The sequence below is a fragment of the Lactuca sativa genome, chromosome 1 (genome assembly GCF_002870075.4).
Source record: "Lactuca sativa cultivar Salinas chromosome 1, Lsat_Salinas_v11, whole genome shotgun sequence".
Classification (NCBI taxonomy): domain Eukaryota; kingdom Viridiplantae; phylum Streptophyta; class Magnoliopsida; order Asterales; family Asteraceae; genus Lactuca; species Lactuca sativa.
The window spans coordinates 55,938,926-55,966,120 of NC_056623.2; the positions used below are offsets into that span (position 1 = coordinate 55,938,926).

The 27,195-nt window shown below is 35.5% G+C and overlaps 1 protein-coding gene and 1 long non-coding RNA gene across 5 annotated transcripts; one reads left to right on the forward strand and one right to left on the reverse strand.

The window, feature by feature from the left end:
* Positions 1–21,982: 21,982 nt before the first annotated feature.
* Positions 21,983–25,809, reverse strand: LOC111891329 (uncharacterized). 4 transcript variants are annotated; one of them, XR_008232258.1, is made up of 7 exons: positions 25,645–25,809; positions 25,298–25,360; positions 24,566–24,606; positions 24,323–24,474; positions 23,922–24,029; positions 22,281–22,341; positions 21,983–22,189 (listed from the first exon to the last, which is right to left on the reverse strand). It is a non-coding gene; the product is annotated as an uncharacterized LOC111891329 (long non-coding RNA). The 4 variants fall into 4 exon arrangements; XR_006190230.2 differs by having other exon boundaries at positions 24,566–24,633; XR_008232235.1 differs by lacking the exons at positions 25,298–25,360; positions 25,645–25,809 and having other exon boundaries at positions 24,566–24,799.
* LOC111891328 (AP-2 complex subunit alpha-2-like) lies at positions 22,281–22,905 on the forward strand. The gene is made up of 4 exons (XM_023887387.3): positions 22,281–22,367; positions 22,435–22,541; positions 22,613–22,717; positions 22,800–22,905. Exons 1-4 carry the CDS (start codon positions 22,359–22,361, stop codon positions 22,888–22,890), a joined length of 312 nt encoding a protein of 103 aa, XP_023743155.1. The 5' UTR covers positions 22,281–22,358; the 3' UTR covers positions 22,891–22,905.
* Positions 25,810–27,195: the final 1,386 nt, after the last annotated feature.

A 27,195-nucleotide genomic window follows, 5' to 3' on the forward strand; every position in this document is an offset into this window, starting at 1 on the left:
ACTCTTGGCCGTAAACTCCTCAACACTTGAGCTTTCTTATGTTTTCTAGGTTCTAAACACATTAGGGTACATGTCTATATTGAAGCCTAATCCTTTGGGGTAATTAGGGCACATTTAATCCCTTGAAATTGGTGTTTACGGTCCAAGAATCTCTTGGGCCGTAAACTCCTAAAACTAGGTGTTCTTGATTGCTTTCTAGTCTCAAATGTACATACATATTATCCTTAACTAGTTTTCTAACAAGGAAATGGGACTAGGTGGCCTTTAAGCTTGATTTTGGAGTTTACTCCCCAAGAACGTTCTTGGGAGGTAAACTCCCGGATCTCATGTATTTGACATACAATCTATGTTAATAAGCACAAAACAAGGATTATAGCACAACTAGAGAAGTGTACTCATGATTTGGGATGAAAACCCGAAGATCCGTGAGAGGGAATTTGGCTTTTCTCTAATTGGAATTCAACTAATGAACCAAGTTGGTTCAGAATTCTATTTATAGACCTGAGATTTTTGGCAGAAAATATTTCTATTCTTGGAATGGATTCTAATGTCCTAGAGTATTGGATTTACAGTGTTGCACAAAACCCTAGTGCATCCACTCTCCTAATATCTCCTTAGATGTACAATCCTGAAAACTGCCAAACTTATACTCGAAATCTGAGTTTTCACTGTAACTGCTCTACTTCTATTGGCTTGGTGTGGTTTGTTCAAAATGGAAATTTTCGGGTTGTCACAATGGAGGAATACTAATCAAGTACATGGAAATTAAAAGTTCCATCAAAGCATTTTGCTAAAACTATATTTAATAGGTCTTTCCTTAAACACATACTGACGACATGATGAAATTCTTTGAGATGTAGACCTTTCGTTATCAGATCTGCTAGCATATTATAAGTGCTTATGCGGTCAATACAAACAAGTATTTTGTATAGAGATAAAGCCCCACACCACTTTAATTATTGCTAGTGGAAAAATTATATGGGAAAGGTTATAGCAATAAGGTTTCTTTTAACAACCTTAAAATAGAATTTAACATCATGAGTCTTGTAATTAAATTTCTCAACAAAACTACATGGAAAGTTTCATTATATACGACAACCTATTTCACCATCATAATTGATGTAGACATCAAATTTTGATTAGGACTTTTCCATAATATTGGGTAACGAATATCATAAGTATGTATTCCAATAATGATTATTTATCCTTGCATTTTGCGAAGTCAGAGTCTTAAATCAAATAACTTTTAAGTTATCACTACTTTTATAAAAAAGGTTTTAACTATTAGTCCCATGAAAAATTGCAAAAATTTCTTATTAGCTTTTTAGTGATCTACACTGTGATTTGATTAATACGGTGTATGATGCCAATCACATAAGCAATTTCGGGACGAGTACAAAATCAAGTATTCAAAAATCATCCAACTATTCAAGCATTATTTATTGACATCATTTGATCTCATTATACCTATGTTTCTAGGAATTGAAATAAACTAAAAATGCCTTCCTTAAATATGAAAGCAACTGATGGTAAGCATTGTTTAATGTTGTACCGATTTACTACACACTCGATATATCCGTTTGGCACACTCCTAAAGTCCTTTGAGATAAATCTTGATTGTACGAGGCTTCATCGAGATCTTTCATATCGAGTTGATATGATAACAAGTGTTTTAATTAATGCAACATATCAATGTTATTAGTCATCAGTAAAATCTCATCTATACATAGAATTGTTGGATTATGTGTCTAAGACCATAACTATAATTGGTATATACTTGACCCGATAGTAGCATGGTCCTTTTGCATTGCCTTCACCATAGCAACTTGACATGATGAATTATGAGAAAGAGGTTGATAGATGATTTATTAATATATTATAAGAATAATATATTAATTGAGAAATCATACTATTATTTAATTAGTATTGATCAGAAATTAATTTGGAGATCAAAAGAGACTGATTAAATGTATGGGGACTGATATTGTAATATACTGTTAGTTGCACGTTAGGCTGTGGACTCCTAATAGAAGGGGTGGACGTATTCTATGGGAAGCCCATAAGAGAATTCGTCTAAGGGGCCTTCTAGAAGGGTTCCATGGATTGCTTAAGGCTTAAGCAGAAAATTCGAGTTTCCACCTAAAACCCTAACATCTCAACTATATAAGGAACTCTTGGTGTTCATTGAAGAAGAAGGAGCTTCTTGGAGAAGTGTGTCATTTCTTGAAGCATGTGGATCCAGGCTTTGTGCACCTTGATCTAGCTTCTGGAGGTATAAAGCTTCAAACTTGATAAATCTATTCTTAGATCTTGTTATGGCATAGTTTCATCAGATTTTTGTCCCAAAGTTTTGATCTTTGTGAGTATGGAGTACTCCATAGTATATTAGCTATCCTTTCTGAGGTCTTATAGTGTTATGAGTCATAAAAATGTTTGCTTGATCATTTCCTTAGAACCATGCAAGAGTTGAGTGGTTTTGAGTGTTGTGAAAGTAAGGATTTTGGAGATTTAGCCCTCTTTGGCCATGCAAAGGCTTAATGGTTTTGACTTTATGGATTAAGACATCATTTAGGGTTAAGATAAGTGTTTGGATGCTTTGTCTTAACCATTAAGAGTTTATCATGGACTTTTGAACCTCTGATGAGTACGTTAGGCGTACATACGAAGGTACGCTAAGCGTAATGCGAGTTTAATGCGTTGGAGATTTGTACATCATGCTTTGGCAGTCGGTACGTGGGGCGTATGTTTGGAGTATGCATGGCGTACTCCCATGTATGTCTATTATGGGCCTTTTTAGGTTTGGTCCTTGTTGGGACTTTGGATTTCTGACTTTGGGCCATGGATTCATTATGGGCTTTCTTAGAATTAGATTCATGATGGTTTTTGGGACTAATTAGGAAGTTGGGCCATATTGGACCTTGGGATTCCAATTAGGAATTGGTATTTTTAAGCAAATGGGTTGGGCCTTGGTTTTGGGCCAAGTAAGAAAAGGGTAAAATGGTCTTTTACCCTGGTAATTAGGCAAGTAATTTAGCTTCTTGATTATGGGTCGAGATCCAATTATTAATTGGATGTTATTTGATGGTGCTAGCACGGGGATTTCCGGATCAACGGTCCGAGCATTTGTCTGAGATACTTAGCGGATTGAGGTGAGTTTTTCTCACTGTACTTTCAGGTCAAAGGCACCAAGGCCGGCACATTAGATTGATATCCTGGTTTATTGTATGTTGCTATGCTATATTGATTTGTAAGATATGTATCCTAGTTTATAGTATTTTGCTATGTAGTAGTGATCTGTAGATCTGTCTGTTTTCATATTAACTGATTATATGTTTATCTATTATGTATATGTCTACGTATTGTGTTTGGTTGAGGTTGTACTACTTTGTGTTGTAGCCAACAAACCTGGGCGCATTCCAAATATGAGCTGAGGGCCGATTGGCATGCCAAACTCATACTAAGGGCTCGGGAGCATTCCAGATACTAGCTGAGGGCCCGAATGGAATGCAAGACTCATACTGAGGGCCCGAGGGTATTCTAGTCTAATGACTGAGTGGACCCGTTGTATATTGGCATTCAAGTCCGATAACTGATTAGGCCAGGGGTAATCCAGACCGATGGCTATGGTCCCAGGGGTATTCCAGTTCGATGACTGATTGGACCCTGCATGCTTGCTTGCATATGATATGTGTATTGTGTGCTGGTACTTTGGGGGAACTGACTAAGCATTGGCTTACGATTTTAGTTTTGTTTCAGGAACTCATTAAGGAGAAGGCATGATCATACATATCCTTGGTTTTATGAATGATTGGATCTTGGGAGACTGTAATTTTAAATAATGTTTTGGAAACAATGGTTTTATAAACACTTCTGTTAGTAAATGGGTTGTTTTGAAAATTTTTAAATTTATTGTGATTTTTTGGATGTTACAAGTTTTTATCAAAGCCCTGGTTTTGGGTGAATGGATGAACATTCATGTGAATCCAAACTCCAACTAAGGATATGTGAAAGTTTTCAAATTATTTTCAAATAGTTTCAAACTATTTTTTAAATTAAATTCAATTTATTTTCAAAAGTAACCAGAGAAGGATGAGATGTGTACGATCAATCGGAGCAAGAAAGTTTACCCCAAGTTACCACACTGTTATTTATTATGACATGATAGAACTGCATGCTAGTGATAGGTTAGGGATCTTTAGGGATTTAATAATAGAATTGCCTGATCTATGATGCTTGATGGCGTAAGAGGACTCTTATATATGTTAGATGAAACTGACATCATTACTGTGGTCGCTTAGTGTGTGCATCATAGTTGTACATAACAAAGATTTTATAGCATGATAATTTTTGATTTAGCTTTACTTCGAGGTCTTTTCTTATTAAGGGCTTAGGGTACAGTCAAGTATTCGGCTATCTATGGGATCCAACGTTATGTATGATTAGCATGCACAGTTGGCTGCAGGATTTGTGGAAGTATCATGAGTGGGTGCCGTTCGTAGTAGGATAGCGCGAAGAAGGATTAGCCACTCTTGAGAAAGTGAGGTCAGGATGAAGGTGTATCCTAGATGCTTGGGCCTAGTGGTTAGGAATTTCGTATGAGGATCTGCCTTGTTTTAGTGTGTTTTAGTGATAGTCGACTCCTTTGCTCGAATGTTTCTTGCTTTGTGCCTCATGGGACTCACACTGATGTGAGCTAATTATCAAATGAATATGCTAAACTACATGTTGCGAAGGTTTAATAGACTTAGAGTGAAGGATTCGGTCCTATTGCACAACTCTTGTCCGAGTCTAACGGTTATTAGGTTGGGTATTTTAGTCGAAAGATTATTTAAGTTTTTTTGCATGTAATTGTATTCATGAAGTGGTTAGTTAACATTGATTGGGGTCCTTCAGTAGCTAATGGCAGAGGAATCGGTTCTTTTAGTCGAAATATTATTTAAGTTTTGTTGCATGTAATTGTATTCATGAAGTGGTTAGTTAACATTGATTGGGGTTCCTCAACAGCTGATGGTAGGGGAGGCGGGGAGTCTTAAGGGAGCCTAGGAAGTTCTTTAGTGTAGATATTACGTTGTTAAGGAGGTATTGGGAGTTTTATTATGAGCGTATGACTTAGAAGACTCGACATGAATCTTGCGGAAGGTATGGATAGGTGTGGGAGGTAGTATTGGGCCCATACTATTAGAAGCACATGATCTATACTCGAATCGAGGAAAATTTCGGGGATTCTAAGGGCTGGTCGTGGAAGATAGTGTGGTTAATACCATGATTCGTGGCAGTGGTTCCATATCTTTCGATCTTTTGGTTATGTTTGTTCAGACATGAGGATTGGCCTGGTATTTGTTTTGGGCCTTAGTGGCGATGTTAGAGATGGGTTTCTTTGGTGCAGACCTCGGTGGGTTTTTGGTTTTGAGATCTCTAGGGCATTGCTCGAGGCCGTGCATTTGAGTCACAAGACTTAAGAATGAAACAATTGTTATGATCGGCTTAAGCATTTCCGTTACAGGTTGAGTGGTTGACAAATGAATTGGAATGTAACTATCTATAACGAGGATTATGTCCCAACAGTTTTTCGAGAAGGAGTGAGCATGCTTGTGACTTTCAAAGTTGAGATGTAAACCCAACATGGGGGCTAGTTGGTTGCGGTGTTTGGAGGCAATATGACAACGAGGGAATACGCAGGAGCTTGGATCTAACATGGATGCTTAGTGATGCGACCAAGGGTCTGTTTTGCTTGAATATATAGGTAGGTCAGGTACCAGATTGACGGTTGGGATGCAGGCAAGGAGTGTATGTTTTCGATAATAAGTCGGTGTTTTTCTTATGCATTTGCATGAAATCCTTAATGTCAAGGTGGTTATGTTTGGAAAATTACTGAGGTCGTCATCTGAAATTCTGAATCTCTTAGGGTTTGCTTGGTCTTTATCTATAAGATTATCCTGTGTGTGTTACACCATCCAAGAGTCAGGGATGGTTAGTTCTTGGTTGAGCCGCTTTGAGATATGGTTGGTTGCAACACCAGTGAGTGATAGTTTAAACCTAAGTGGGGGATAACTATGTATTCTGTTTGGAGGAACATTGATCTTTTCGAGTTCGTGGTATTGGAAGAATGTTTCATAGGGATCTACGGTGCGGGTATGGGGAATTTCAGTTCAAGATTGGTCAAATGAGGGTGGAGAGTAAGTGGCTATCGGATGTAGGTGTTCAGGAGATATACGAGTGGTCTCTCAGTAGAAAGTAGTTGGTCAGGGAACTCATTGTAGTCATTGGTTCCTTTTGGGATGCCAATGAATAGATGAGGAGCCGATAGGATCACTCAGGTTGAGTATCGGTTGTTGAAGGAATTGTAAGCTCGTTTTATGGATTGCTATTTACAGTCTAGATTGGGCAATGGTTGATCGGTGGATTAGTTTTAGAGATGGGTATGTTAAGCTCTATGTGGGTTTTGGCTCACTAGATTAGGTGTTAATGCATTCTCGATCATTGGTTATATCACACATCATCAAAGCAGAGATTCCTGAAAAGGTCTTTAGCCTTACACTAGCATACATTTCTAACAGATCATATATCAACAGATAAAAATAATACGAATATTTTGGGAATCGCTTTCCTTTCTGAGCTCTTCCTAACTCTACACATCACATTCTTTTCCTATCATTTCTTTTATAAAAAGTTTTGTTTAAAATATTCAGATCCTTAGTTTAAGTTTGGAATTACACGAGTGTTCATCCAGTTTGCTCAAACTAGGGCTCTGATACAAACTTGTAACGTCCCTAATATTGCAAAGAAAATTTTTCATTTTTATTTATTTTAAAATATGTCTTACAAGACATTACATATTTTTATTACATGATTAATATTAGAGTGTCTCAGCGAAAATCTATAAAATTTTATTCATGTCTCGATGCATATACAATCATGCGTGAGCCTTTCCACGGTCAGATAAACATCATGCAAAGTAGTTATTCAACAACTATAAGTTGAAGCTTAGTGATTCCCTCAAAATATTCTACACCACAACACATATAAAATGCATACACATATTGGCCTTCAGCTTATAGCTGGTCTGCCCCTTGTCCTTCAATATATAGTTTGTCCACCCTATATAGCCTTCAACACGTGGTTGTTCCGCTTTCTTTTGGCCTTTAGCATAAAGCTAGTCCGCCCGAGTCTATTGGTCTTCAACCCAGGGCTGGTCCGCCCTCGACTCCACACACACACACACACACACACACACACATATATATATATATATATATATATATATATATATATATATCAGCATACATATAGTAACAATCCACATAACGAGAAACTAACTATTCTAGTCTAATTGCATAAGTCTATACTACAGGTTAACTATATCCTAACATACAGAGGATACATACTGGAACATTCAATATAGTGAGAAGAACTCACCTGGACAATTACTTTGAAGATCAACCGCTAACCGGATGATCATACTAATGGAAAAATGTGTATGATACTATAATTTATTAGATTCCAATGGAATCTAAAAAAAAGGCTAGATCTGTCACTAATCCCAATGGATACCGATAGATTTATCAAGTAAGGATCAAACAGGCAAGACAGTTAGGAGGCAGGATTATTTCGGCATATAGCTTTTTTGAAATCCAACAACCAAGCTAACATGACCATTCTAGACACCTCTCAAGTAAGTAGATTAATTGATATTAAAATTGGAATTACTGATAAATCTATGTACATATGTATATTCATAACAAAGACTATGAACATAAATATAATTACACTTAGGACAGAGGAAGCATAGCTTATTTACAAAGTATATTGACGAGAACCGGGAGTCTAAACAACATAATAATGAATCGTGAACTTCTACACGAAGGCTAAAAAAAAGATGATCACTCAGGGATGTCGCAGGGCTCCATCGCAGGCTAGATTCTCAAGGAAGAAGGCAAAAGAAAAGAAAAAATGTATCTTTGTGTGTGTGTGAGAGAGAGAGAGAGAGACACACACAGAGAGAGAGATAGAGAAGGGTTCTAGGGGTATGGAGTGAGCAACTTATACAAAACACGAAGTATTTATATGATTATGGGGAAGCGCTCCACGCAAGACCTAGGTCGCGCCGTGCACTGGAGTCTTGTTGACTTCTGTGAGCATTTGCTACATGTCGCGTCTAGAGGCGTCCACCTCATCCCTTCTAAAAGAGTGCCATGTGTCGCAAAATTATGGTGCCACAAGTCATGCCCACAACATGACACATCACCTTAACTCTTAGAGGATGGGAACGATCAATTTTCCATGTGGAGTTCTCTGGTGCCGCCACGTCATCAGTGCACGTCGGGCACTTCACGTGAACGATTTCCAAATTTTCGAAATGGCATAACTTTTTCATACGAGATCCATTTTCAACGTTCTTTATATCCTCAGAAAGTTGTCAGCGAGATCTACAACTTTCCTTTAGGTCCTAACATCTAATTCTCACTCTATCAAAAATTTTATATTTTTGATAGGCTTAGTTTTTTTACAGATCGCTGCAGAAAGCATAACTCCTAAATATGGACTCCATTCTCAATGATCTTTATATCCACGGACTCCTATTGACGAGATCTTCAATTATCGTTTAGATTATTTTACCTAATAATTTACCATTGTAAAATTCGATTTCTGCGTGCACACTGCTATGTTGAAATCCTAGAAAATCCTAATTTCCTCTAATGAAGTCAGATTTAAATGTTCTCTATACGCACAAATTTGCTTTTACGAGTACTGTGACTTTTGTTTGGGTTACTACCGTTACTAAGTAATCTTATTACATTTCAAATATATATTAATCGTGAATATTTATAGAAACGATAAAATTGGGTGTTACAGGTAGATGGTTATAATTACCTGTGGTTTTTGTTCTGGTAGTTTGTGATTCACATGTATATGTCGACATATTGTTGATGGGTTGAGGGCGGTTCAACTGTATGTTGAAGGCCAAGATACACGGGCGGTACAGTTAATGTTGTAGGCCCAAATGAGGTGGTCCGGCTTAATATTGTAGGCTCATGGGGTGGACTAGCCCCGTACTGAAGGTCATGGTGTGAATGCATTATATGTGTATTCTTGTGTAGAGTATTTTTGGGGAACTAACAAAGTTTTGGTTTATAGTTGTGAATTAAATGTTTTTTAGGTACTTTACTAATTCATGGGAAGGCGGAGGTATGAATGTACAGACCCATCAATAGTTTATTGATTTGAGATTTCATGATACTTTTCTTTAAAAGCCCAAAATTGCCCTTATAAATGATTGCTCACATTTGTCCTCAATTATTAACTTTAAGATTGTCTTTAAAAGAACCTATTCCAATATATATATATATATATATATATATATATATATAGAGAGAGAGAGAGAGAGAGAGAGAGAGAGAAAGAAAGAGAAAGAGAAGTTCAATTGAGAAAAATGATTATATATACATATATATATATATATATATATATATATATATATATATATATATATATTAAAAACTAAAAATATAATTGATATAACTATAACAAATTATAATAAAGAAAAAAAACACTACTTTTGCAAAGCCAAACAAGTGAGACAATTTTTATTACAAATTTTGCAATATTAAGATGACAAGACTGAAAGATGAAGAGTTTGAAAACCGAACTAGCCGTCATATTGGTTCGATGGTTCAACTGATCCAATATGTCTCAAAAACAAGAAAAATCGGATGTTGTCATAATTATATTATTATTAATTTTAATTGTATAAAAATTAACAAAAATGAAAAAAAAAATCGTAGCTTTTACGCTTCTGGTGTTGTTTGAAACTCGAATTTTCCCGGAGCTTAGAGGGTCAACAAAAATAACGACGTTGCGGCCACTCAAACCCTCAATATTCCTTCTTGCTCTATTTCTTCTATTTCCATCCTCTCTGTCCACCATTGTTAATCTCTCGAGGCACATGAGGCTGCTCTGATTCGCAAATAGAGGAACCTAGATCCTAGATGAAAACTTTGAAGGTGGCGAGGGAAAAAATTTTGTTAGCTATGAACACCACATTGTGTTTGTTATCTTATATCAATTTAATATGTTAGTTCAAAAGTTGAAAACTTAGATAAATATTTGTTTTCATCTGTGTTAATTTTGTAATAACTAACTAAATTTAAGTGCTTAATTTCTTGTTTTTAATAATGATTTTTTACGAGTATCTGTGTGGAAGACTAAGATTTTTTTTTTAAATATTGGTACTAGATTTTAATGCAAATACTCTTCATCATTTTGTTACAGGCGATTTGAATAGAGATAGCAACATCAACATTATGTCTATTTCATGAGCGATCATTTCCATGCTTGAAAATTGATCTCTAAAATTTTCTGTTTAATCATCACAAGTTGTCAATTTGGGTAAATATAACCTACCAGGTTTTATACTTTTGTTCATTTTCTCTAAAAAGACCTTTTAGATTATCAAACAAAGATGAGGGAGATAAAAGACTTAACCATGAAATATATCTCTACATTGTAATATGTTTTTGGATCTTTTATTTTCCTCTTTTAAATTCATTGATGATTTTGGATCAGAAAATGGTAAACATAGAATATTTTTGTTTTAGTTAATTGAAATTTTGAATGCTAAAATTTCATCTTTGTTTCATATTTGTACTTTCTACTCTTACTTGGTGAATTCTGACATTTTCATATAATCTACTTATATTGTAACACCTCATTTTCACTTTTCAGTAGGATTCAATATAAGTCGTTGTTTATAAAATTCGAAGTAGAGATATAACACTCTTTATCCCAAGTGATCATCACAAACATGTAATAAACGCCAATACAATTTCTGTTGATATATAGAATGTCCGAGAGTCGCAATAGCAGTAAAACTGAGAGCGGGAAATAGAGAACGTCCAAATTTGACTTCACATGAGGAAGTTATGATTTTAAGAAGTCTCGATCTAGTAGTGCGCGACGCAGAAACGGAAATTGCGATCGATCAATTGTTAGCCAAAACAATCTAAGCGATAGTTAAAGATCTCATAGATATAATTCCATAAATATAAAGACAGACGAGAACGAATGTCGTATAAAAGAGATATGAATTTTAAATGGACTTTAGCACTCTAGGCCTTCTAAAAAATAAATTGACAATTAGCCGGCGGAGTCTAAAAGACAGTTGTGGATCTCGTCGATAGTTACATGTGGATATAAACAATGTCAAAAACAAAGCTCGTATGAAGAAGTTATAAATTTTTTAAAATCTGTTAATCATACGAGCAGACGCATGCGTAGATAAGGCGTGCGTCGCGTGTCTGACACTCCACCAGAAAAGTGACACATGGCACTTCCAGCACCACCTTAGTGCTTGGTGCACATCCTCAAAAAATTGCCTATAAATAGCTTTTGAAGCCCCATTTCGTTCCTCACACCATCCAAACGTTTCCTCTAGAAATTTCATTTATTGAACCAAAATTTTCTTAGTATTTAGGGTTCTTTGATTGCTCCTTGAAGTCTTGGAGAGCCCGACAAGTAGAAGCTTTCAGTTTCGGAGTTCTGCCTGTGAAATTCCCATTTTTTTTCTAAAAACTCTCTCTAAGTTAGGCTACACTTACTATGCTTAAAGTGTAACTTTTATTTATATTCATAGTCATTGCTGTTATGAATGTATATATAAGATTTATCAAAATTTCATTTATAATGTTGATTGATCTACTTACAGGAGAGGTGTCTAGAATGGATATGTTGGTTTGGCTGTTAGATTTTCAGAAATGCTATATGTCAAAATGGTTGTGCCTCCCAAATGTCCGACTTGGCAAATCCTTATTTGATAGAACTCTCGGTATTCATTAGGATTAGTGAAAGATCTAGCATTCATTACCAAATTGTCATAAGGATTGATAAGCAGTAGTATTATAGGCTAATACATGTAAAGCGCATTGCCAGCTAGTTGGATCGCTAATAGGATCACCCAGATAGCTATCAGTCATCGGATTAATTGTCAATGTGAGTTATCTCACTATACCATGTAGTATAATATATATCCATGCATATTAGGATAGAGAAGTAGTGGAGTAAAGCTCATTGAATGGTCTCTATGTGCTTAAGTGTAAACCAGTAAGTTGAAAGTATAAATGTTTGTGTAGAATCTAAAGTACAGTCTCTACATACGTAATAGTTATGATATTAGAATTAGTTAGAGGGTTGATGGTGGAATGACCAAAGTAAAGGAGCCTATAGACCTGAGTTAGGTTAATGACGGAACGACCAAACTACGGGATCCTATAGGCCCACACACATTGAGTTAGGGTTGATGGTGGAACGACCAGAGTATGGGAGCCTATAGACCAGCGTAGATTTTGTTAGGATTGATGATAGTAATTTACTTTCTAAGTACATTGCTATATTTGATATTAAAACAATGACCATTTATGTTTTTTTTTCAATTTATTAACTTTATCAAATATAACATCTTACATTTTTTCTAATTATGCATGAATAAATAATTTTAAACATATCAATCTGTGGTTTTCATCGGTTATAACCAAGTAGCTTAATAAATTGGTGGGATGAAATGAAATATATATTTGACATTATAGAGTTAATGCCCGTTATACTTGGATGTCAAGTTGCATTCAATGTATATAAATTTAGTTATTTTTAAACTATTTCTAATATAAATTTATTAACAAATAAACATGGACGGAGATCATAGGAGGATGTCAGATGCTTTGCCCCTTAATCTCTTTTAAGAGTAATGTATTAGCCAATGATTAATTTGAAACATGTATCATTGGCTATACTGGTGTTGAGCCCCTCCTAATTTTCTTTAATAATTCAATTAATATATAACAAAATTATGAGACTATACAAGTATGGCTGAATTAAAGTAAACATCTTACCTAGAAGGCTACAACCTCCACCCCATTTATTTGAGGGTGAATGACTTATAATAATAATTATTTGGTTTTTTATTCACATTTAAGCAATTTTACTTTTTTTAATATATTTTTGACAATTTAATTTGTTAAATTTGTTCGCATATTTTCATTGTCATTAATATCTAAGATGACAATAATAATATGTAAACATATTTAACAAGTTTGATGGATAACTGTGTATAAAAAAACAGAAATTGTTTATATGTGAACAAAATGAAAATTTAATTATGTTGATAATTCAATTTACCCACTTTTAGGGCATGTTTGTGAGTTCATTTGAAACTTTTTATTGAATTTTTTGGAAAAAAAACCAAGTATTCTTCGCTTTCCGGAAAAGTCATATTTATGCCTAAAAATTAGTGTTTACCAAATATTTTTTTAACTAATTGGCTTTTTGAAAACTCAATAAGTTAATAAGTCATTTTAGAAAGCACTTTTGAACACCTTCTTAATAAAGATTTATTTTTCATATTTGATTGCATTATTTTTCTAAGCATTACATTTAAAACATCCATAATAATTGATTATTTATCTTATTTATAAACTTTTCATTTTACAAATCAATTTTCTACTAATTTATTTTTAGCAAAAGCTTACAAAAAAATTATAGTGTAAATGTTTTAAAATTATTATAATTTTTTTATACTTTTTAATTAGAAGTATATAAACTTTCTTTTAATACAATGTTCTAAATTTATATTTAATGAAAGTATATGAAACGTTCTAAAAAAATTACACAAAATATATGAAATGTTGTAAAAGAATGTTTGCAAAGAGTTTATGAAAGTTATAAAAAAGTTGTATGAAAATATAAAAAAAATTAATAAAATTATAAACAAAATTTAAAACATTGTACTAGTAAAACCAATGAGAAAAAAATACTTTAAAAATATTGTAATAAATTATAAAATGTCTTACGAATTTTGTCAAGAAAAAAAATATTCACATAAAATATTCATATTTAGACAACTTTCATTTTTTGTATATATTTGGTTATTTAACTTATTAAATATGTTCAGATGTTATATTGTCACATTGTCACATGGTCAAATCCTCAAATGTATACAAAAATTGTCTAAATGTAAATAAAACGAAAAAATAATTACACTATAAATATTTTCCATTTATTTTAGTTGTCAATTGCTAACCTTCGTTTAATATAGTTTGTGTTTGTAAATAGTTCTTTTAATTGCCGATAAACTGATATAGTTAGTACTTCTTTTTATTATCGATTAACCCGTAATCGAGTTCATGCCTCTTATTTTTATTTAGCGGCGTAGTTTCAATTAAAAAATTGTTTCTGGCTACATTGTTACATTCTTTCAATTAAGAAGTTGTAGCTCGTATTTAAACCATTTTTTCTTTATCAATATAGTTTTAGTTATGTTATTTGGATATAAAAAACATTTTAATATTTTATTGTGATGTAAGACCCTTTAATTTTTTATAGAATTAAAGCCATAATACAAATGGTAAAGTCATAATAAAAAGATCATGAATTCTAGTGTAAATTGTAGCTAATGATCAGTGTTCATTGAACCTATATGCTTCAGCTCCTAGTGTGCATGAATCGTTCTCATATTACTTGTAATGTACGTCAATCGATTAGCATTTTCATGATTGCTTTATCAGTAACGAGTTGTGGATTGTAACTAATAATTAGCATGTTAATTTTTGTGATTTCAAACATGCATCTTGGAGTCCACTTTTTTTTAGCTGTTAATTAATGGCCTAACTACTTGAAAATCAGGGGAGCAAGAGATAAGCAACAATTTGATTGAAACAAAGACGTGGATAGGTTTATTTTACGTAATTAATTAATAAAATATAATAGTAATGTTATACTTCATGTCTATGTGGTTAGTAATGGCGGTTTATAATGTCTTCACGAGATGTTTAGATCTAGCCATACACGTCAAGTTGTTGAATAAGGCATTCTTTTTCTCTAGCTGCATAGAGAGATTACCATTAAGGAAAATGACTGCTTCACATGACTTCTATCCCTATAAAGATGCCCAACACATAAAAATAAAGGGAGGGAGAGACAGATCACAAGTATAATGATGGTGGGAAATAAAAAGATGTTTTCTGGTTCTTCAGATTACTTTTGTGGAGAAAAGGCAAAACCAAATTGTTTATATTATATTCACGAATGGATTTCTTCCTTGAAGCTTTAATTTTATGGTACCTGCAGATGTTAATTAAAAAGATCATGAATTGTAATCGTTTAAGTATTTTTTATAAGAAAAACCCTACATTTCTCTATCAATGCGTAATTTATGAAATGTCTTCCGCAGGCCATTGGTTGGGGCCGTTAGTTTCGTACGTGTAGTTTTATAAATAAATATTTTGTCTATATAGTAAGAATTAGAGATAAGATTCTTCAATATTATAAAAAATCAATACTTTCTTTTTACAAGATATAGAACTTAACATCTAGGTATACCATCTCATATTATCTTGGTACCCAAGGTATGAACTGAACAAAGAACAAGAATAAGAAATTACTTGGTGAAATTTATTGTAGGAAAAGTTAACTTAAACATTCTAAACATTAACTATATTTTTACTAATAAAACTAGACTCCTACTCTAACACAAAAACTGCATAAAATGAATGTTTCCTAAAATACACTTAGAACTAAAATTGTCCCAGATTTCCTCTTGTGATAAATTGATTAATCCAAATCATCCCTTTAGTCGGTTTGTTCATGTCTATCACTTACAACTGTGTTTCTCCGTCATTAACCACCGACGAACACCACCACATTCACAACCTTTGTTGTAACATCCCAAAATTCGAGACCAAAAAAAATGTTTTAATTATATTGCTTATAAAATTTCGTTTGAGGAAAGCATTACTGATATCATATGAATTAATAAACCGAGGCCTGACAATCGTGTCGTGTTCGGGTTGGCGTGTCGCGGGTTGACCGGTCAAAATATGTCAACCCAAACACGACCCATTTAAATATACAAGTCACGGGTTGGCGGGTCACGGGTTGACGGGTTTGAAACATAAACCCATATATGACCCACCAACCCATTTATTTAAACGGGTTCACAAGTTGGCGAGTTCGTGGGTCAGATTTGGGTTCATGGGTCCGAATTTTACATATTTAAGTCTTAAACATCCAAATGAAAATTAAAATAGAAACATGTTACAAACTTAGCCTTATAGGTTACCACTTATGACATTAGACCATTCACCACAAGTCATAATGTCAAAACAGTCAAATGGTCTACGAATAAATGGTATATTTTTGTAATACTTATTAAATATTAATACTTGATACATAAATACATTTAAAAATAAAATATTTTTTTTATTAAGAATATAAACGGGTTGGCGGGTCAACCCGTTTATTTTTTAAGAAACCCATATATGACTCGTTTAATAAACGGGTTGGCGGGTTAGCGGGTTGGTGGGTTGAAAAACTCAACCCAACCCCATTTATTTCGTGTCGTGTCGCATATCGTGTCGAGAATTGCCAACCCTACATAAACCATAGTTACATGTCTCAAAACCATATCATCAATAGTAATAATGTCATAGTACAATCCCAGAAATCTCAAATGCGGAACCATGTGTGTGTGTGATGCGCAGCTATCCTACCGGTTCCATCCCCTTCGACGAAGAGGTACCTGAAACCAAATGAAAACTGCAAGCACAAAACTTAGTGAGTTCCCCCATCATACCATATACCATACAATCATACATATTGCCAGACAATTCTGGGGTGCCCGACCTACCCATGTCAAACCATTCTAGGGTGCTGACCTGCCCATGTCAAGCCATTTTGGGGTGCTGACCTACCCATGTCAGGCCATTCTCAGGTGCTGACCTACCCGTGTCAGGCCATTCTGGAGTGCCTGCCTACCCACCGGTCTATCTCAATCGGCCACAAGGACTGTTTCACCCCTACCACTATCACATAATAACATATCATAATCAAGCTATCAGACATATCTTGGGTGTCCGACCTACCCTTTGGTCCTAACAACCGAATCGGGGGACTATTATCCTCCTACTACCACTATCGCATATAACATATCATACTGGCACATATGACACATCAGGTAGTAGCAAACTTAGATAATTATCACAAAGACAATCATCTAAAGACAATTCCTACTGGTGGGCCGACATTGTGGTTGTAGACCCACCTCTACTGGAAGGTAACTCACCTCAATGTCGTGTAGCGCCTGCACTGTCCTCAGTGTGAAAATCGACTCTCCTTGACTCCTCAATCCATATACGATAATTTTTCTAAGTTATCATTTTATACCGATAACCCTTACAAGGGTCACTCAAGTCCAAGTCAAAGTCACGTTCAAAACCTTGGTCAAAGTCAACATCTTGGTTGACTCGACTCGCCGAGTTGGTCCACCAACTCGCCGAGTCCCCATGACCACAAAATGCCATAATCCCGCCTTACTCGTTGAGTCTAGCAAGAGCTCGACGAATTCGCCTTCAACAACATATCAGACTATTTTCAACCGACTCGCCGAGTTCGTCCTTGAACTTGTTGAGTTCATCTTCATCCATATGAAGGTGTTCAGTCTATGACTTGCCAAGTTCCTCCTTGAACTCGTTGAGTCCTTCCATCTTAAAGTCCATAGTAAACTCCTAACAGGCTGAGTATTCCTTCCACTCAACCAAAGACCATTTCCAAAAGGCATTTGGGGAAAATGCGACCCGACTCGCCAAGTCACCCAAGTGACTTGCCGAGTCCTTCTTGTCTAAAACTATTCAGTCGATAATGGGTCTTAATCCATCGAAACCATATATCTGGCCTCCTAGGGTCCATTTCATATGTAAAGGTACAAACTTGATGTCCATGCATGGGGCCTTTGGCTCAAAAAGCAATAAAAAGGGGTTTAATATGATGCATTGGTCTCCCACGAACATAAAGTTGGCACCTTTATGCCATGGGAACCCTCAATGGTTCCATAGATGAAGTGCAACTGCAAATATACATACAAATCCAAGTATAGCCCCTTAAAAGCTTAGAAAAGGTAGAAAATAGCCCCAAAACAATATCTAGGAGATAGATGGTCAAGGTTCAAGTTTTTACCTTGAATGAACTGAGACTGAAGCAAAACCACTGGATCTACTAGCTTCCACTTAAACTCCCAAGCTTTCTTCTTCTCTTCCAACTTCAAATGCACATAAAAGTCACGAAAAAGCTCAACAACACTCAAAAGGGCTTAGGGTTTCGAGTTAGGGTTTCTCTGGTTTGGGAGGGACGATGGGGTCTGGGTTGAGGTATAATAAGACGTTCAAATAGGGTGCAAACCCTAACATTAGGGTTTTATCAAGACAGCTCCTACTCGTCGAGTCGGTCCACCGACTCGTCGAGTAGGTCACTAAACCTCCGGGTCCAAAGTCGAGTCTACTCGACGAGTTGGGCCTCCAACTCGCAGAGTCCCAAGGCAAAACATGAAAAATACTTGAATTTAAATATGTACCATGGATCAGGTATTACATTTGTTCATCTTGTTTTAGCAACCTGTTACCAAGGCAGCAACCACCGCAATTCTCGACCTTTCCCAAACACCCAACCTCCACCTCGGTTACGTCTAAAGTCCTCCATACCTTTTGGTTGTTCACAACACATGTAACATGTACCATCGCAAGCCGTTGGATACGTTCATTACTATCTCGACTTTTCTCGGATTCACAGCCTCTCTCCGGCCAGATCCAAAACCATCCGATTTGAACTTCCATCGCCATAATGTTCACACCGTGTTGTTTGTCCATTACCTTCTTGTCTTGACATCCATATCTTTGCTGATCAATCATATTCTGAGGGATTCTTCCATCAAATTCCCTCGTTTCAACCTTCTGGCATATGTCGTGTGCATCCATAATCAACTTCACTTTGACAGCCCATACCGGATAATTTGTTGGAGTCAAAATCGAAACTTGAAACGTTATCGTACCTCATTATTTAACCAACGACATCTTATTATCCTTTTAATAACCCCGAACTAATTAAACTTGTCCCGAGAGCACTTTTCCACCGAACAACAAGACAAGGTCACGCCCACATTTACCGTCTTCCGTCACCCGCAAAACGAACCGAATCAAAGCCACCCGCTTTGACGTCTTCCCGTCCTTTTATTTTGCGCCTCCGGTTAGTCTATCTCTACCTTAGAACAAGTCAGATCAAGAAAAATCGGGGTTGTTGCTGAGCTGCTTCAACTCACACTAAAAAAACAATCCACACCCCATTAAACCAAACCCGATTCCCGTTGCGTCTGCCCCGCACCGAAAGACTACAAGTTTCTTGAAACCGACTCTCAAAACGGTTGCCCTACGTCTTCACGAGCCCTAGGCTCTAGGCTCTGATACTAAGTGTAGGTATACCACCTTGATATTACCTTGGTGCCCAATGTATGAACTGAACAAAGAAGAAGAAAAGAATAAGTATAAGGAATTACTTGGTGAACTTTATTGTATGAAAAAGGACTCCTACTTTAACACAAAAAATACATAAAAAGGACGTTTCCTAAAATACCCTTAGAACTAAAATCGTCTAAAATTTCCTTTTGTTATACACCGATCAATCCAACATAACAAAACCAAAAAACTAACACCTACACAGGGGCGGAGCCAGGATTTAAGAATAAGAGGGTTAACACTCTCACATCATAATAATATATTAAAATATAATGTTATATAAACATATCTCCATTAACCTCAATCTTCAAAAAAAATAATCGGTCTAAAATTTTAAATGAATAAAAAACAAAGAATTTAAAACTTGTGTCCATTAACCTCGATCTTCAAAAAAAATCAACTAACTATATGAATCAACTCATATTCATCCATTAACATGTGAGTATTAAAATAATAAGTTTGAACATATATACATATGGTTCATTTTAGAAAAAAATGGTACCTTATACACTTTAAGCTATGCTCGTCTTTGTTTCATGGAATCGAAATCATCTATAATCGCATCCGTAGGAAATGCATCAACAATATCTCTCTCAATGTTAACAAGCAAACAACTTTTAAGAAAATCATCACTCATGGTATTTCGAAGTTGTGTTTTCACAACTTTCATTATTGAAAATGATCTTTTAGATGGCGTGGTACAAACAGGGAGAGTCAATATCAAACGAATCAATCTATCAAGCAAGGGATAAGTACCCGAATTTCGTATTTCATGTTGACCTCTACACAACTCAGAAATTTCTCATTTTCCACATCTATTTCATAATTTTGTAACTCAAGTTTCAACAATTTCCTCTCGTGCTCTATAAATTCTAGAGGATAATATGATGTTGCCAATCCACCTATATCCTCAACATTTAAGGATTTTCTTGGATCTAGCATAACATTGAGACGGTGTAACATCCCAAAATTTAAACCCAAAAATTTCATTTTTGATTAATTAATCCATAAAACATTCATTAGGAAATATTGTATAAACACGTCATCTCAAAACCAAGTATCATGTTTGAAACCCACAACCATGAATAAATGACATATCATAGTACAATCCCAGAAAACACTGTGCGGAAATCATATGTGAGTGTGTGTGATGCCATGCTATGCCGCCGGCTCCTTCCCCTTGGATGAAGAGGTACCTGCACTACAAGAAAAAAGGCCTTTTACGACGCTCATTGCGCGTCGTAAATGGCTCAGACGACGCGCAAATGCGTGTCAAGGAAGACCATGTCATAAAGATAGACGACGCGCATTTACGACGCGCATTTATGACACGCATTTACGACGCGCGGTTACGACACGCAATGCGTATCAAGGAAGGCCCTGTCATAAAGGAAGACGACACGCATTCGCGTGTCGTAACCTTACGACGCGCGTGTTAATGACACGCAATGCGTATCAAGAAAGCCCCTGTCAAGAAAGGCCATGTCATAAATGAAGATGACACACATTTTTGCGTATCGTAATTTTAAATTAAAAAAAAAATTATTTATGGATTTACTTATTTTCATATTAAATTTGCATTTTATGTCACATAATGGAAAATAAAATACCATATACAAATAATACAATGCATTGCACAAAAGTTAATGTTATACAAATAATCATTCGAATAGTAGACAAATGTTATACTACAAATAATCATTCCAATAGTAGACAAATGTAAGATTTCAACATTTTTTATATACTTAACTAAATTATTAGCCAAATTTCCTAAAATACCAACATACTTTTCTATGAAGAGCATTAACACTATTCTTTTCCATCAAAAACTTCAAAACCTGCATAATTAATTTAATGTTTAATCAGCTACAGGTCAATAAGGTAGGTTTAAGCAAAAGAGGTTCATAGTAGTAAGATTTTACTTACCACTGTTGTTAATGACATTGAAAGAAGCAGCCCAACAAACACCCCCTCAGAAGGATTATTACTAAATGAAACCACAAACAAAGTTAAAAAGTCAAGTATTTTGTGACAACCCCGGAACCAGGGGCAAGGCTGTTTTTACCCATGGTATGACCTAATACATGATAATAAAGACTTGTTTAACAAAAAGAAAAATGATTTCTCACGTGACATCACTATTAAGAATTGATGAAAGAGGGTACTCCACACTGTATTGCCAACAAGCTTGACACCAACACCTAAAAGCTGGAAAAAACAATAACATAAATAAAAATAAATGTAAGATTTGAGATAACAGATGCATAATTCACATGTCTACTTTTACCAATTTATTTTATGCAACATATATGCAGCTGACATGAATGAATTATACAACAAGTTAGGAGTAAAATAAGGGATGGTTGCATATTTAGTATGATAAATAAAGAGATTTGTGGCATAAGGGTGCATAAATAATAAAAAGCAAAAAGGAAGAGGAAAGCTGACTTACATAATCAGCAAATTTCTGAATTGGTGCTTTTAACATAATACATAAGAGTGGTCCCGAAGGGATAGCTGGCAGCAAAAAATCTCAGGCAAAAAAAATTCCAGGAGAAAACAGTTAGTACCTCAAAAGCAAAGGTTTTATAGGGTTAGGCATGCACTTGCAAGACAGGGACTAAGATTATAAGTGATGTGAATGGGACATAGTAATTAAAGGAATTTTTGTTACCATTGTTCCATGCATAGTGGTTGGGGTAGAGTGTTTTTCCATCACTGTTAACACGGAAGGGTCCAAGTTCTTCCATGGCTCCATATCCAAACAACAAGCATCCTAGCCCAGTAGAATACCTTCATTAATAGTGGTTCGATCTTACTCTAAATTTTGGTGCATTTGGATGATGATCTTTAGAATCTCCATTCTGATTCATGAATATTCTAATTAATTTGGTATTGTAGAATGTAGATTGGTATCTGCATTATTAAAGTTCACAGGACTTACTACTGACTCACTTTTCTTTTTTTAATCATTAGCCTTATGCAGCTCTCAAAGCTAGAGAATATCTTGATAAGCCTGCAATACATGAGACAATGGTGAAGGTATGTAGATTATATCTTATATTTCCTACACAAATATAGACAACTGTATGCTGATGTCATTATGCAGGTTAGCGCTTATCTGCTTGGAGAATACAGCCATCTTTTGGCCAGACGACCTGGGTGTAGCCCAAAGGACATTTTTGTCATTATACATGAGAAGCTTCCTACTGTATCGTGAGTATTTCTATTTCTATACATCTATGTTTTCTTTTGTGATCATCATCCATTTTTTTTTGTTTCTACAGGACTCCAACAATATCCATTCTTCTCTCAACATACGCAAAGATTTTGATGCACTCTCAACCACCAGATCCCGAATTACAAAACCAGATCTGGGCAATATTCAGCAAGTGAGTTTATAATAAATAGGAGCTACACTTTTTTTTTGTATATGCAAAATTTGATAATATTTAATTTCACACACATTGACAGATATGAAACATGCATTGATACTGAGATACAACAAAGAGCTGTACAGCTATTCATTTTCAATAGCACACTTGCAAAAATTTTAAACTTTTAAAACCCATCTTAGAAGGACTAAAGGTTAGAAAGGAGAAGTAATGAAGCTATGAGTTGAGAAAAGAGTAATCACAGCAAGGTCTCTAAAACAGACCTGCTGTTCAAAATGGATTTACTCCAAAATCTAAAAAAGAAACATAGCTTTAACTAAATTTTATAGGAAACTATGATTATTCAGGATTCCAGAACTATAAAGAACTCCTTCTAACTCCAAAGGATGAATTAAATATGAATTTTACAAAAAAGTGTATCACTTCTGTCTCCAACAAGACAGTCAAGTGAGGTTGGCCAATTCTACCCAACTTGTATGTAGAATTCGTCCATACCAAAATTCAGAGAAGTAAAGGACATACAAATGAAAGTCTCAGAGTTGGAATTGAATGAAAAGCATTTCTCAAGCTCCGGATATAAAATTCACATTGTGGACAATCACAACACTAGTAAAAGCTGGTGACTGCCCACTGATCTGGAGTCTGATCAATTCTAACCAATTTATAATTGGAAATAACACCCCATCTGCTCCAGATCTTAAATTCATAATATCAGGAACATATAGAAACTTGGAATCACTCTGGATCCTTTTCCAAGCCTTATAAATGATGAAAACAAAATGACATATCAGAACAGACCCGAATCAGACCTAACAGCAAAGATTCCATTCTTGCACATAGATAAAGTCCTTACTAGTGAGGTTGGCCTGCTTAAGAAAGTTAGCCAACTCAATTTGTGAACTTTGGGAACTGGTTTGGGGTCCGTTTGAGTTCTATAGCTCAAGGTATGATTTTTACAATATGACTATAGATCTGATGGAAAACAGAATCATAGGCACCCGTGATTCCGTTTGAGTTCTGTAGCTCAAGGTATGATTCAAAGCCCTTTATTTTAAAGACAAAAGATCTCAAATATACATGATAAGGTTTCTCACGAAGTGTGATCTTACGCTTGTTTTCTATATATAATCCAAAGAAACACAACCATTAATTTAACCAAAAGAAACTCAACACAATTTAGATATCATGATTTGTTACTTACCCCTTTTCTGTCGGAAGGACGAGGTGCTAATTCCTTCTTGGTGACAACATGCCCTTTATTTAGACCCACAAAGAGTCCTGTGTTTGGCTGTTTTGGAGCCATTGGAACCTGAAAACATAAACATATATTAGCGTAAAGCAACATACACTTCACAACAGTTCATCAACTTAGCCTATGCAGTTTTAATTCAATATGACCTGAAAACCTTACAAGCCTCAGACTACAATCAAAATGCGCAATATATATTCTTATTAAACATGAAGCTGATTACAAGATATAAATGAGTTTATGCGTGCCAATAAGTTTGTAAACACCAGCAAGCTTATAAGCACATGGAAAGCATCTCGGAACTATAAGAAGATGCGGGAAAACTAAAAGTACAATGAGGGAAGAAAAACAACCTGGGCAAGAAGAATTTGAGACCAAGTAAACTTTAGTTGCTGTACATTTTACTTGCTTCTTGAAAGAAACCCCCAAATTCTTAACTCCACACCGGAGGAATATCACGTGATGTACGTCAACGAGGATGTAAGCCTGAAGTGGGCCCTCAATTCTACAATAACAAAAAGTGTATCTTGTTATATGTAACAATATGATGAAAACAATGTAAAAGGGGTTGAGTATTGAGGTGGTTTAGTAAATACTTTGCTTTCCAGACGAGATTCTATCAACTTCAGCTTCTCATCTAATTTAAACATCATCAGAGTTGGTTCTGTAAGAATAATTTCATGCAACAAATGTGATAGTCATACTAATTTAAACATCATCAGATTTGTTTCTATAAGCATGTGTAACTATTAACTCGAGAGTAACAACACAATATACTACTTGTCTTCATTTTCAGATAAGGTGCAATGGCGTTGCTGTTCAAGGTAATATCCAATATTTTTCTTATTTTTAAAATTACTAAATTACCAATATCACTTATCAGTGTGCATTCTATTCATTACCTATGTTAATGTTACAGGATCCAACAAAGATTTCAGCGTATCGTGACAAAAGGTTTCCAGGAACACAATAAGAATATGAACACGCACTCCAAAATTCAACAACCGTATACATTGGCAACATGTCTTTCTACACTACTGAAGAAAAAAATGGGATAAACCTTATTTAAGAGATTTATCAATTTCTGAATCTAAGAGAAAAATTAATATTAGATCTGGAGGCTGATGAAGTTAAAGCAAACAAGAACAAGGAAAGTTTTTTTTGGAGATTGTAATATGGCCTTATGATGTCTTCCAAACAGAACCGAGGCAGTTAGCCCAAAAGGGTAACACAGGCTCATGTAACCCACAACTTCATCCAACTCATGCAAGTGGTGCACTTGGATTCATGGGATCTATTAATTGACCTACTTAAAGCTCATTGCATACCTCCCAGAGACTCGTTTATTATCTCTAAATATGATAGACAAACTAAACTTCAAGTCAAGAAACCTGCACAAAAAAGTGAACTTATTTTTATCACAGATTAACACATAAAACACAATAAACAAAAAGAGAATCAGACCATATAAATTAGATATGAAATAGAACAGATAATGCTCATTAGAGAAAAGGAAGCAAAAGAGAACATTTCAATGAATCTAAAACCTATTTCCACTAACAATTAATCTTAAAAAATGAGAAGCTGGAGAGAGAACTAGCACATACCAAAGAGAATTTTCAACTGGGGAAGGAGAAAAAGAAAAAACAGAAAAAAAACAGAAACCCTAACCAACCTTGGTCGTTGAGATGATGGTGGAGCTTTTCCCTTGACGCAAAACCCTCCATGGTATCAAGCTCAATCTCTGTAGCCCTACGATCTGCCATGTCCAAATCTCTCTCATCCTCCAGAGAATCGTCCAACCCAACCGACCTTCATAGCCATTTCTATTGATTTCCAACTTGATATCATAAATTATGTTTCAACATGAGAGTGTGGGGAGGTTTCAAGAAGAACAGAGCAGAAGCAACAACGCAAAAGATAACATTAGGTATCGAGGGATAATTGAGTTTGTTTAAAAAGGTTATAAAACTCGTAATAAAGGAAGACAAACCTCTGGAACAAATAAAGAAGTAGAATGTTGATGGTGATTGACCATGGAGTTTCGAGACCTTGATTTTAATGGAGCTACTGTTCTACTTGATATGGAAATCACTCTAAACTGTACCCCTTTGATCAATTTCATGGCCTGGTGACCAAAAAACCTTCGATTTCCCTAAGAACCGGAACCCTAGTTCCAACAATAGTCAATTTTTGGTATTTGATTGAGAGAGAGAGAGAGAGAAGAACGATTGAAAGAAGGTAGAGGAGAGCATGGCGGGGTTTTTAATTTTTTCAGAATTTCATTTCCCCCTTTCCCCCACTATTAAAGGATGGAACGCGCATTCCATTAAAAAATATAAAGTGACATCCTTAGACGACGCGCATTTTATTATAGGTGCCCTCCGTGTTTTTTTTAGACACTAATTTAAGGGCGCGCAATAATGCGTGTCTTCTATCCTTAAATTTTTTGAAGAGATGACATTTTTCTAATGTCACTCTCCTTTGCGTAACATAGATCAATGAGCGTCGTATTTTGCGCGTCGTAAAAGGCCTTTTTTCTTGTAGTGCTGAAGCCAAAAACTGAAATTGTAAGCACAAAGCTTAGTGAGTTCCCCCATCATACTACATACCATACAACACAATCGGTATCTTTCAACCGGTAATCATCATCGGTATCTTTCAACAGGTAATCATCATCGATATCCTTCAACCGGTAATCATCATCGGTATCTTTCAACCGGTAACTGGGGACTATTCCACCCCTACCACTAGCATACAATAGCAAGATATAAGCACGCATTCAGACATATCCGGGTACTGACCTACCCATTGGTCCTACGGACCACTATCAGGGAATCTATCCCTATCATGCAACATATCATACAGATGTAACACATAACCAAACGCATACCAAACCAACATAGATTATCACAAGCACAATTATCTTCTAAATACTCCTCAATGGTGGGCCGACATTGTGGCCTTAGACCCACCCCTATTGGAAGGTAACTCACCTCGTATCTGGTGAACTGCGCGGGAATCCTCTGACTGCTGCCGCGGCTGCTCCGGAAGTTCTCCGGCTAAAATTCCCACAAAACACTTAGTCAAAAACTGACATCTGCCCTTAGGGTAAAATGACCATTTTACCCCTTGACCAAGTCAAAGTCAAAGTCAACTTCCATTTGACCTGACTCGCCGAGTTGACTCGTCAACTCGCCAAGTCCCTATCCTTTCATCAGACCTC

Coding starts and splice junctions, on each gene's coding strand:
- LOC111891328 (XM_023887387.3), top strand. Junction 22,542..22,612: donor GAGAAGCTTCCTACTGTATC/GTGAGTATTTCT, acceptor TTGTTTCTACAG/GACTCCAACAATATCCATTC. Junction 22,718..22,799: donor ATCTGGGCAATATTCAGCAA/GTGAGTTTATAA, acceptor ACACATTGACAG/ATATGAAACATGCATTGATA.